The sequence below is a fragment of the Onthophagus taurus genome, chromosome 7, assembly GCF_036711975.1.
Source record: "Onthophagus taurus isolate NC chromosome 7, IU_Otau_3.0, whole genome shotgun sequence".
NCBI lineage: Eukaryota > Metazoa > Arthropoda > Insecta > Coleoptera > Scarabaeidae > Onthophagus > Onthophagus taurus.
The window spans coordinates 23,779,867-23,793,081 of NC_091972.1; the positions used below are offsets into that span (position 1 = coordinate 23,779,867).

The following is a 13,215-nucleotide window of genomic DNA, read 5'->3' on the forward strand; positions in this document are numbered from 1 at the left end:
ATGACGTCGATGGGGAGCATCGATGACGAAATCCAAGAAGTGAGAGAGACGTTAGAGTTAGTTAGTTAAGAATCGCCCACAGAACGGAATAGACTTTGGGTGTTGTTCGAGACAATTATTGAGGAACGACTAAACTGTGGATTAGACATGAGGATAGCGAGAGTGAAGATGAGGATGAAGAAGTTGAAGACGGAGAGGAGGAAAATGTTAAAGACGGAGAAAAAGATGTGGACGAGGACGTCACAGGATCAGGAGAGGCCGAGCTGTTAGCTTCCTGGGACCCGATGACGTCGATGGGGAGCATCGATGACGAAATCACAGAAGAGAGAGAGAGAGAGAGAGAGAGAGACGGTAGAGTCAGTTAGTTAAGAATCGGCCACAGAACGGAATAGACTTTGGGTGTGATTCGAGACAATTATTGAGATAGTTATTGTTATTTTTCGTTTAATAAAGTCGTTTATTGTGAACAAAGTTGTGTTTGACTGATGAGCCGAGCGTTCAGTCATCAGTGATGACTGAACGCTCGGCCTTAAGCAACTGCAAGCGACATCGGTCTTATTACATAAAATCGTACATTTTCATTCGTTAGTCGAGGTAGGTTGTGGCCGAGGCGCTACAATCGTGGTCTGGAAAGGTAAAACGCAATCAACGTAAGAATGTGGAAAAAGATCGTAGAGTAGAATGAAGACATCATTACTTTATATTCTTTGAATATATTGATTGTCATCTACCTTTTGTCACATCAGTATTTTTGGTGCTCTATTGTTCTCTAAAAAAAGATTGATTTCCTTTATGTAGTGAGTCCTTAACTTCTTGTGTCTCATTATCAACTTGTCACATATTTATAAAAATAAAATTCAAGGAATGATAACGATGAAAATTGTTGGTACCGTTTGGCAATGCTTCGCCGATTACATTTAATTTTTGATTACGAGTAATATTCATCAGAAATGCATTGTAGCATCGTTGGCATCGTGCATCGTGGCGAGACGCATCGTGAATAATCGTCCGATCGTCTGGTTTTGTCATTTCACACGTTTTTCGACAAGTCGAGACAAGACATTTGCACGATACTGTTCTGGAACTAATTATTTATTTATGGAACTAATTATTAACTAATTATTTATAGAACTAAGTTTTTTGTTTCATTACTTATGTTTGATATATCAATGACACTTAAGAAGTATCTTTTTTAATCCAAGATTGTATTCCTTTCTATAGGCGTTATTATTGTATAGAATAAATTACATATGTATGTACTAGAAAAAACTTTTTGTTGTATTATGTTTTTATGTAATGTGTAGTTTCTGTTTTCAATTTGTTTAATGTCCCATTTCTCACAATCTCAAAAATGGAATAAAACCGTTTGCCACAATGTTCCATTGGGATTTACCACAACCCTTACAAGAAATTGGCGGTTGGCCAAATCCGGTTGTTGCTGATCTCTTTGTCGACTAGGCCAATGTACTTTTTGAACATTTTGGTGATCGTGTCAAGGATTGGATTACCTTTAATGAACCTGCTGTGTTTTGTGGTGGAGGGTATGAAGATGGCAGTAAAGCACCAGCTTATAAAGGAAATGGATTTGGAGTTTGATATATCAATGACCACTTAAGAAGTATCTTTTTTAATCCAAGATTGTATTCCTTTCTATAGGCGTTATTATTGTATAGAATAAATTACATATGTATGTACTAGAAAAAACTTTTTGTTGTATTATGTTTTTATGTAATGTGTAGTTTCTGTTTTGAATTTGTCTAATGTCCCATTTCTCACAATGCTATAAATGTCTCATACAATATACAAGGTCTGTCACGACGAGCCGAGTCTATATGTATACATATGGCAAACTAAATTGAATAAATTGGGGCTGTCATTTAAAAAAATTAAGTTTTCGATATTTCGAGATAGGGAAATTCAGTGCAAATTTCTGACCACCTGTAAAATTTTTTAAAAAACATTTCAAGGGTTATGTAAACTATGGGTCCTCTCTGTGCAAACCCTGAGAATATTTAGCCGGACTCGAGTGTAATTTCGAAAAATTATTTTTATTGTAAATGGTTCCATCTGCCAAAAATATCAAAAAACTGAAATAATTCAAAAATGATGCGCTCCAGACATATGATGACATATCTAAATTTAGCGGAGATCTCGAAAATTCAATAAAAATTGGTACATTACATTTAAAATAACGAAGTTGGAGTCCATTTCCGGTATAATCGGAAGTTGGAGAAAACTGGAAAACGCTAACGGATAAACGCTATATGTAAATTTTAATAAAAATAGCGCCAGTAGTTTGCCATATACAGGATGTTTTAAAACAACGTTTAAATATTTATAGGGGTAGTACTACAGTTGAAAACAAGTAAAAAAGTGTTAATGAACATGGATCCGCAAATCAATCGTTTCCGAGATACAAGATGATCAAATTTTTTGGGACTCTACGTTTTTCTTTTAAACTGTAACTACTACAGATTTGATACTTGGAAAATCGATACAGTATGAAACTGTCTCTTTTTGAGAGTAGTATGATGTTTTCATTGCTTCCGGTTGAATCGGAAGTGAAGATAAATACCACTATTATTCAGAAAATTCAAAAATTATATTTAACAATTGGTTAGATAGTTTATTTCTAAACAACATTAATTACAAAACAAAATGTGTATTGCTGAAGGTTTCCGAGAAAGAACACAGTTTTTAAAGTAAATTATTAGAAAAATTGAATTGAGACAATGTAATACTAATACTTTCGGTTTTTAGACATTAGACAAAAGTCTAATGGGTTAAAATCGAGACGTGCAGGCGCAATGGGACCTCCTCGCCCTATCCATCTTACTGGAAATTTTTCATTCAAATGTTTTCTAACAATACGCGTAAAGTGCGGGGGAGCTTCATCCTGCATAAACCATAAACTTAGTTTTTAAACCACAAGCTTTTGATTTAACGGTTAGTTTTCCAATAGTTGAGTAACAGTGTATTCCAAGAAATCAAAGTATGTTGGACGGGTTAATAGTTCACAAAGCACTTCCATTGTTACGGCCGTACATAAACACCATATCGCCCATTTCAGCATTTGAATACAAGACCATTACAATCGATTTCATTTCAGGTTTCACAAAGTCAAATTACTGGCGTTGGATTACTGATATTTGGTTATTTCATAATTTGAACAAAACGTCAAATTAATTTATCTTAACCGATTGTATGTATGTCAAAGCCTACTCCTTGTAATCGGAAAATTTTATAATGGAATAAATTATACCAACCGGAAGCAATGGAGACATTATACTACTCTCAAAAAGAGACAGTTTCATACTGTATTGATTTGCCCAGTATCAAATCTGTAGTAGTTATAGTTTAAAAGAAAAACCGTATAAAAAATCTCTCAAAAAATGTTAACATTCTGTGTCTTGAAAACGGTTGATTTGCGGACCCATGTTCATTAACATTTTTCGACTTGTTTTCGACTGTAGTACCACCCCTATAAATATTTAAAGGTTGTTTTAAAACATCCTGTACATATAGACTCAACTCGTCGTGGCACACCTTGTACATTCCTTCAGCATAAACAAAATCTCGCCAGTATACTCGCCGATACTGACTCTAAATGATGCCGATTAGTGTTGTACTCGCCGATACCGATTCTAAACGATGCCGATTACTGTTGTACTCACCGATGACGATGCGAAACGATGCAAGTACAGGCTGTCCCAATTTCGATGTCCGCATCTATCTTCGAAACTAAAAGAGATACAAAAAAACTTATATGTCATGATCTCGTTTTTCGAGAAAATGGTAATGCCGAAAAATTCCGAACAGCTATCGTCTTTTGTTTTCACCCTATCGGCAAAAACCGAAAATTTTGCGAAAACGACCATCGCGAATATCTCACTTATTATCAAAGATGGACTTTTTACGAAGAATTCAGTGGCGTAGGTAAAATTTTCTTCCCATCTTTTATTTTCGAGATTTTAGACGTAACTTTATTTTTTTAAATGGAAACCGTAGTTTACTATGACCTTCAATAATTTGTTATTTTCTTCTGATAACAAATATATATAGTTTGGGAGGTATATTTCTTACAGCTATTGAATAATTAACAAAAATTCATTTTGTTCTATCTAAAACCAATGTATGTATTTAAAAATTGATGTTGCTATGGTGATAAAGATACATACTATGATGCAATGTAGGCGCCAAACCAACCTTTGTTACCAGAAATAGAGCAGAGGTACTTGACATTACGTTCAGCTCAATTATATTAAGCTCTAAGATAACCTCCTGGAGGGTATCCTCTGAACCGTCGTGTTCAGATCATAGACATATTCAATTTAAAATTGATCTAGGGATGAAATCAGACTGTACGTACCGTAATCCCCGTAGCACTAATTGGGATCTGTTTAAGAGTTGCCTTGCAGATAACCTAACTAGTGCCATCGCAACCGTTAGGAACTGTGATCAGGTTGAAATAGCCACGGAGCAGATCTCTGTGGCAATTCGCTCTGCCTATCACAGTAGCAGTCCACTGAAGGTGAAAAGTAATAATGGGGGCACACCCTGGTGGAACGAATCTCTTAGCTCCGAAAGACACGAGGTCCGGAAGCTTTTTAACCGAGCCAAGACATTAGGTGAATGGGAGAAATATAAACAGGCTCTAACGAATTACACCAGAAACATACGTAAGGCAAAAAAAGAGTCTTGGAGGAGGTTCTGTGAGGGAGTGAAAGACACACCCAGCAGTGCAAGAATTCACAAGATTCTCGCTAGAGACGGTAGTTTTACGCAAAGTGCCCCTCAAATACGGATTGGAGTGTGGCTAGAAAAGTCGTCACTTACACATCCGTGGACCAGGCAATTCAAACGTTTAAGCCGTTCAAATCGCCTGGAGAAGACAATATCTTTCCTGCTTTGTTACAGCAAGGGCGGTCTTTGTTGTTGCCAATTTTGGTAAAAATTTTCAGAGCGAGTGTCGCCTGGAAATATGTGCCGGCAGAATGGACTAAGGTAAGGGTATCTTACATACCCAAAGCGGGCCGTTCGGTCCCTACTTCTAATGCCTTTCGACCCATCAGCCTAACGTCATTTCTGCTGAAAACCCTTGAAAAAGTTCTGGAACGGTATATCCGTACGGTGCCATTGGTATCTCGTCCACTGAGTCGCCTACAGTATGGTTATCAAGCGGCAAAATCAGCAGAATTGGCTCTACACAACTTAGTTGGTAGAGTATCCAGGACGCTGCAGGATAAAGAAATCTTGGTTTGTACGTTTCTGGATATAGAGGGAGCGTTCAACAACGCAATACCACAATCTCTTGAAAGAGCTGCTCTTGACAGGGGAGTGGAAGCTACTATAGCGGGTTGGATCCGCAATATGCTAGATAGTAGAATAGTTTCTACTTCACTCCACGGTGATACGATACGCTTCAAGCCGAGAGGTGACTGCCCGCAGGAAGGGTTGTTATCTCCCCTGCTTTGGTCCCTCCTAGTTGACGATCTGATTGCGATAGTCGAAGCCGTTGGTGTGGAAATACAAGCTTATGCTGATGACATTGTCGTTATGGTCAAAGGAACCTGTTTGCCGAGGATATCTAAAGTCCTCCAGGTGACCCTAGATACCATTTGCGCTTGGTGTAATGGAGAGAACCTCTCAATAAACCCGCAAAAGACAATTGTTGTGCCCTTCACCAGGAAACGAAAGTTGGATGGACTAATCCGCCCAACTATCCAAGGTGAAGAAATTCCTTTCTCAAAGGAAGTCAAATATCTAGGAGTAATCCTAGACAAAACCCTGTCATGGAATGGACATTTGCAGGGAGTTTTGCACAAAGCTAGACTATCCTTGTTTACTTGTCGCAGTCTTTGTGGAAAAAATTGGGGTCTTACCCCTGAAAGACTGTACTGGCTCTATGTGACTGTGGTTAGACCTATGATCACATACGGAGCAGCAACCTGGTATAGGAAAGTCCGACAGACTTCAGTTATCAGTAAACTTTCACGAATTCAACGAGTAGCTGGATTGCAATCTCTGATGCGATAGGCACAACGCCAACTCTAGCAATGGAGGGTCTGCTTGGTCTATCTCCTCTGCATTTGCATATAGAGAAAGTGGCTAGAACAACCATTTACAGATTTAAGCAATATGCTCAAAACTGTTCCGACATGTCCTACCAATGGGCTGCGGAAGGCATTATAAGCACTGATATTGTGCTATCAATGCCGTCAGATTTGGTGGTATCACTATCAGTGATTAATGCTCGATACCAGATTGTACTGCCTGAGCGACAGTCCTGGATCGAAAATGAAAATTCTCTGGTTCAGGCAGACATTTGCTTGTACACAGATGGATCAAAAACGCCTGAAGGGGTAGGAGCAGGAGTACACTGCCAGACACCTCGAATTAAGCAACCTTACAGCCTGGGTACGCACTGTACTGTATTCCAGGCGGAAGTATTTGCTATTGACATGGGTGCCAAAATCTTCTTGAAAGAGGGGCGAAGAACATGACAGTACGAATTTTCTCAGACAGTCAAGCCGCTCTCCAGGCGCTGCAAGCCGTGAAAACGGTGTCGGCTTTGGTTAATGATTGTAAGAGACATTAAACACACTAAGTTGTGATAACACAGTCTCTCTGATCTGGGTCCCGGGTCACTCTGGGGTTGTTGGCAATGAAGCGGCAGATAAGCTAGCACGAGATGGCAGCGCTGAAGCGTTTGTGGGGCCGGAACCGGTAGTTGGTGTATCATTTGCGATGGCCAAATATAGGATTGGACTGTGGGCTGAAGAAAGAATCGCCTACTGTGGACCAGTTCTCCTGGAATGAGACATGCTAAGGTGTTTATTAACATCACCAGTGTCAAACCCGGGAACTTTTTAGGACTTGCTCCTAGCAACACAAAAGTTCTAATGGGTGTTTTTACTGGGCACTGCCGATTAAAAGCACACCTCAACTTGGTGGGTTTAGCCGACGATGTTGAATGCCGACTATGTGCGGAGGAAGCAGAGACGGTTGAGCATGTTTTATGCCACTGCCCTGCCGTTAACCGTATCAGATTCTCGATTTTTGGGTCGCAGTTTATCTCCTCAAGGGATCTGAATGACCTTTCGCCGAGCAAGGTATTAATGTTCGTTAAGAGCATTGGACTGCACGGTGAAATTTGATCACGATATCTATCGGGGTACAATAGATCCTTAGGGTCGCGGTGCAAGGTTGGTTGGTCCGCCTACCCGATATGTAGTCGATGCAATGTAATGTAATGTAAACAATAAAACTTATTAACAGTATTTAAAAATTCGATAACAACTACGGCATTATGTGCTGGTACGAAGCACCAGCATGTTAAGTGTCAAAGTATAACAAAACTGAATAAAACTTTACAATGAATTTCGAAAATTATGAAAAATGTAACATGGTGGAATGCTATATGTTATCAGATAAGAATGCCACGTTAGCCGCGGAATTATGTTTCACAAGGTATCCGGAAAGAAGACAACCGCACGTAAGAACCTTCAGCCGATTAGCAGAAAATTTAATAGATTTTTGGTCCTTCCCCAAACCACGTCCAAAAACATACCAAAATGACCTGCAAGAGGATGAAGTCAATGTGTTGGCTTCACTTGCGATAAATCCTTCAATATCTTGCAGAGAAATTGAACAAGACGTCTGACCCAAAAGCCGCTGCTCACGAATATGTAAGAAAAATAAGTATAAACAAACGGTAAAACGTAAAAACACAGCGAGGCAACTCATTATTTACTTGCCGGAGATGTGAATCTAAGATTAGAATTTTGAAGATGATATTTAGAAAAATTAAATAATCTGCTGTTTGTTCAAAATGTCATCTGGACCGATGAAGTCTCTGAGTGTTCAAAGAAGATTCGGGTTCAATGTATGGTGTGCCCTTTTAGATAATAGAATTTTGGCATATAGTATCTACCATAAAAACTTAAACTCAGGTAAATATCTTAATATATTAAGGCAACACATTGAGCCTTTGGTCGACAATTTGCCATTAAATATGTCTCAAATGATATATTTTCAATATGACGGAGCACCAGCACATAATGCCAAAGTTGTTAATGAATTTTTAAAAACTACTACAAACTTTGGCAATAATTAGAAACAATGTTTTCCATCATGGTATGGTTATCACCATAACAACATTAAGTTTTAAATACAGTAAAGTGCCGATTATCCGTGGACTGTTTAACCGGGGTTCGGATTAACTGTGGTTGTGATTTATATATTTTATAAAAATTAATTTATGTATTTTAACAACAAATTCTTTACGTACTTCGCCACGCCTAATTTCTTTTCGAAAAAAAATCTATATTATGTATCGATATGTAGACACTAAACATTTTTGAAATGTTTAGAAATAAATTTGGTCTACACGTAAAAAATGTATGAAAAAAATTAATGATGGATCTAGTCGCAAAAGACAATAATGCTCCTTTACAGTTTTGAAAATCAATTATGCTTCGAGATGCTGTATACAACATATCATATGCCTGGAAAATGTGAAAGCTACCACAATTGAAAAGTATAAACATATTGAAAAATATTTTAACAATATTTTATGCGATGAATCAGCTGAAGAACATGTAATTGATAGTGATGAAAGGTTGATGATAGGGCTGTGAAGAACTGGATGACGAAAATATTCTGAAGTGGCTAAATATTAGAAATATTAGAATATTAGAACTACAATCCAAAGTCAGCTGCAAGCAAACGCTAGTAGGTGCTGAAACTCTTTAAATTTTATGGAACAGCAAGATGATATTTAATAAATAACTTTCGTTCTCGAATGCAAAAGTGTCATTTCGCTATCTTGTATCAAAAATACATAACTAAAACTATTATTTAGTTTTATAGTAAAGAAGGTTGTTTTACACCAGTTTATTTCTTTCATTATACAATTCTCTAACTTTTTCTTAGAACAAAAATTAAACATTCGTATTTCAATAATTTTTAAAACATCAGGTTGTATTATCCGTGGTTTTCGATTATCCGGTATCTACTTTCCCCGTATTACCACGGTTAATCGGCACTTTACTGTATATACAATAGTTTTAGAAAGTACAAAAAAAATTGATACATTATGTTCCATCATAGTACAGTGTGTTAATTAATTATCGTACCCGACGTTATCATTGCAAATATGCAACCAAAAGCACAGTGCAATACGCAAATCGTGTATTGCAATACCAATAGTGTGATATTGGCTGCATACTTGCAATGATGACGTCGGGTACGATAATTAATTAACACACTGTATGCATGATTATCACCATAGCAACATTAACTTTTAAATATGTACATACATTAGTTTTAGATAGAACAAAATGAATTTTTGTTATTTATTCAATAACTATAAGAAATATACCCCACAAACTATATATATTTGTTATCAGAAGAAAATAGCAAATTATTTTAGGTCATAGCCAACTATGGTTTCCATTTAAAAATAAAGTTACTTCTAAAATCTCGAAAATAAAAGATGGGAAAAAAAATCTACCTACGCTACTGAATTCTTGGTAGAAAGTTGCCCATATAATATTTTATTTATAATACTCCATCTTTGATGATAAGTGAGATATTCGCGATTGTCGTTCATGCAAATTTTTCAGTTTTTGCCGATAGGGCGAAAACAAAAGACGATAGCTGTTCGGAGTTTTCGACATTAGCATTTTCTCGAAAAAAGAGATCATGACATGTAAGCTATTTTCTTTCTATCTCTTTTAGTTTCGGAGATAGCCTATACGAACAACGAAACTGGGACATCCTGTACAGAAATGCGTGATGCGTACAAGGACACACGAGATAATCGTATTACTCGTATTCACGCGATTCTCTACGTACTCGTGCGGTGCTGTAATACGTAGGTGTAAGTTTCGTGCGATTTTCATTTATAGTCGACAAATACCACTCAGTGTGTATGTAACCCAACTCTCAAACGTTTTAAGTTACTCAATTTTTCCTATAGACTGTAGGAACCCTGAACATCCAAAATTTCATGCTAATATATGTGTAAAAAGATTTTTGAAATTAATGGAGTTGATTGAAATTTAGGACAAGTTTATTGTATATAAAACTATATATAGAACATAATATGTAATAAACATATGGTTAACAAATAATGTTTAAAGTTGTTCTTAATTGTTCTCTTTTTTAGCAGACAAAACCAAATATTTACTTGTTGAATTAGATAAAAATATATCACGTATATATACGATTTGTCGGATTGATCTTCCAGTAGTCACTCTGTAACTCCCAAATTACAATGAAGCACCTTCTAGTTCTCATCATAACAAAGTAAGTTTAAAAAATTAAATAAATCGATTAATGTATATGTAATAATTGAGGGTATCTTAAAAAAACTGCGAATAAGATTCAAAATAAAAACATTAAGAAATGTTATAATAGGTTAATAGGTCACTAAGATTAAGAAATTTTTATTAGAAAGATATAATTAGATATCGAAACTAAAATATACACTCTTTAACACATATAGAAATTAAAATTTTATTGTTTATTAGCTCATTAGTTTTTGGAGAACTCCAATTCCCACCGAATTTTAAATTTGGTGTAGCTACTTCTGCATATCAAGTTGAAGGCGCATGGAATTTAAGTGGTAAATCTTTTTACCACCTAGTTTTTGCATTTATTAATTTTATTTTAATTTTGTGCAGGGAAAGGAGAAAATATTTGGGATTACGCAGTTCATCGTACCCCGAATGTTATTCAAGATGGAACAAACGGCGATATAGCATGTGATACTTATCACCATACCGAAGGAGATGTACAGCTTTTAAAACAGCTTGGAGTCAATTTTTATAGAATTTCCTTATCTTGGTCTAGAATCCTCCCAACTGGATTTAAAAATAAAATTAATCCCGATGGGATTCGTTACTATAACGAGCTTCTCGATGCTTTAACAGCCAACGGAATTGAACCAATGGTATCGCTTTTCCACTGGGATCTTCCTCAACCGCTTCAAGATCTTGGAGGATGGACAAATCCGTTAATGGCTGATTATTTTCTAGAATACGTTAGGATTGCATATGAAAACTTTGGTGATCGAGTAAAATACTGGATAACTTTTAATGAACCGTCTGTTTTGTGTGCTGGATCTTATGAGGGTGGTTTATTAGCTTTGGCCCCTTTCTTAAAAAGTCGAGGAGTTGGATTGTATTTGTGTGGCCATACTTTATTAATTGCCCACGCTAAAGCTTATCATCTTTACGATAAGGAGTTCAGAAAAAGTCAAAAAGGAAAAATCGGTATTTCATTGCAAGGAATTTGGTATGAACCTAGCAGTTCGAGTAAGGAAAATGTTCAAGCCGCCAACCAAAGACTTCAAATGGAGGTACATTTTTCTTGAATTTATCTTATAAAACTTACTTGTTTAATACTCTTATTGTTAGTTTGGTTGGTTTGCACATCCAATTTTCTCCAAAAAAGGTGATTATCCTCCAATAATGAAAGAGCGCATTAGTTTTATGAGCAAACAAGAAAATTTCTCACAATCGAGATTACCGGAATTTACGCCAGCGGAAATTAGTTACATAAGAGGAACATCTGATTATTTCGGTTTTAATCACTATACAAGTGCTTATGCAGTTCCTGCCAACATATCTGGAGGGCCATCTCAAGATTCCGATTTTGGTTCGTCTTTGTCTCAGGACCCACTATGGGAAGCTGGAGCTTCTTGGTGGATTCGTTCTGTGCCGTGGGGATTCGGAAACATTTTGAAATGGATTAAAAACGAATACGGAAATCCGGAGGTTATCATCACTGAAAATGGATTTTCCGATAAAGGTGGTCTTCAAGATTGTAGAAGAATCAATTATCACTATGTACAAAAATACTACAGTATTTATAAAATGTTATTAGAAATTATATTTTTAGAAATATTTAGAAGCACTTTTAAACGCTATACATAATGAAGGATGCAATATATCTGGGTACACAGCGTGGAGTTTTATGGATAACTTTGAATGGACTGGAGGATATAGGTATTGAGCAAAAAATTGTTATTGTAAACAGTTAAATCTTGTTTTTTCTAATTTACAGCAAAAAGTTTGGATTAATTCGAGTCGATTTCGTGAGTCCAGAACGTACAAGAACATTGAAAATGTCAGCTTACGCCTACAGAAACATAATTGAGACCAAAAAAATCGACTGGAGTTTCACTCCATCAGGATTTGAAAAATGTGTTTTTTAATTATCAAAAATCTATTTCATAAAGGCATTCAAAAATTAATTGAATTTATATCTTTGATGTACTTGGAGTACTATGCAAATAAAAATATATTAATCCAAGAGAATCAGAAAACTTTATATTCTCGTTAATTAAAACGAGTTTTATAGCCTATATTTTGACACAAAAAAATTTTTGACGCCTTATTATTCTTTATTGTGCTAATAAGAAACTTACACTCTTTACACTTGTCAATCTATAGTAAATACATTATAAAAAAAGAAAAAATGAAAAATACAAAAAAAAATGAATCATATTGAAAATGAAATTCTCAAGCGCTACAAGTCTACGGAGGTCCCAAAGATATTATATTCCTTTTATAGAATAGAATCCCTTCTTTAGCAAGAATTTTATTAACTCCCCAAGTAACCCATCCGCTGGAAGAGCTCTCACACTATGTGGCAGGTGATTATACAATTTTTGTCCCATGTATATAAGACCTAATTCTGTCTTGCATAACCGCATAAAGTCTGGGTAGAGGTTTTCTCTCCCACGCGTTTCATACGGGTGAACATCCTTAAGGAGTTAATGTTCTCCAAGATGTAACCCACGCAGCGGAGTATGTACAGGGACGGAATGCTATTCTCGGATAAGTCTACTTTTACAAACAAAGGACAAGTCAATAGACTGCACTATTGGCGCGTTGAAAATCCGAGATAGTTGCGTGAAGTAGAACATCAACGACATTGATCGGTTAATGTTTGGTGTGGCATAATTGGTGATAAATTGATCGGTCCATATTTATGCTGGGCATGGATTGGAAGGGGAGGTCCAATTTCCTGGCCTGCTAGGTATAAAACAGCGCGCTCAATATGGACTAGTTCGACTGACGCCGTTCTTCCACTAGCCCATTAAGTATACATTCAAACAATCACACGAGAGTACACCATCTAATTCAAGCAAATATTGAAGTTAATAATCAAATACCGCAATACAAACAAGAAAAACACAAACTG

The 13,215-nt window shown here is 36.4% G+C and overlaps 1 protein-coding gene across 2 annotated transcripts; it reads left to right on the forward strand.

Annotated features, from left to right (window-relative positions):
• The first annotated feature begins 9,845 nt into the window (after positions 1 to 9,845).
• On the forward strand, positions 9,846 to 12,326 carry LOC111425547 (myrosinase 1-like). 2 transcript variants are annotated; one of them, XM_023059649.2, is made up of 7 exons: positions 9,846 to 10,110; positions 10,175 to 10,311; positions 10,536 to 10,630; positions 10,689 to 11,365; positions 11,424 to 11,855; positions 11,908 to 12,014; positions 12,073 to 12,326. In XM_023059649.2, exons 2-7 carry the CDS (start codon positions 10,280 to 10,282, stop codon positions 12,221 to 12,223), a joined length of 1,494 nt encoding a protein of 497 aa, XP_022915417.2. In that variant the 5' UTR covers positions 9,846 to 10,110; positions 10,175 to 10,279; the 3' UTR covers positions 12,224 to 12,326. The 2 variants fall into 2 exon arrangements, with proteins under 2 accessions (XP_022915417.2, XP_022915423.2); XM_023059655.2 differs by having other exon boundaries at positions 10,025 to 10,110; positions 10,172 to 10,311.
• Positions 12,327 to 13,215: the final 889 nt, after the last annotated feature.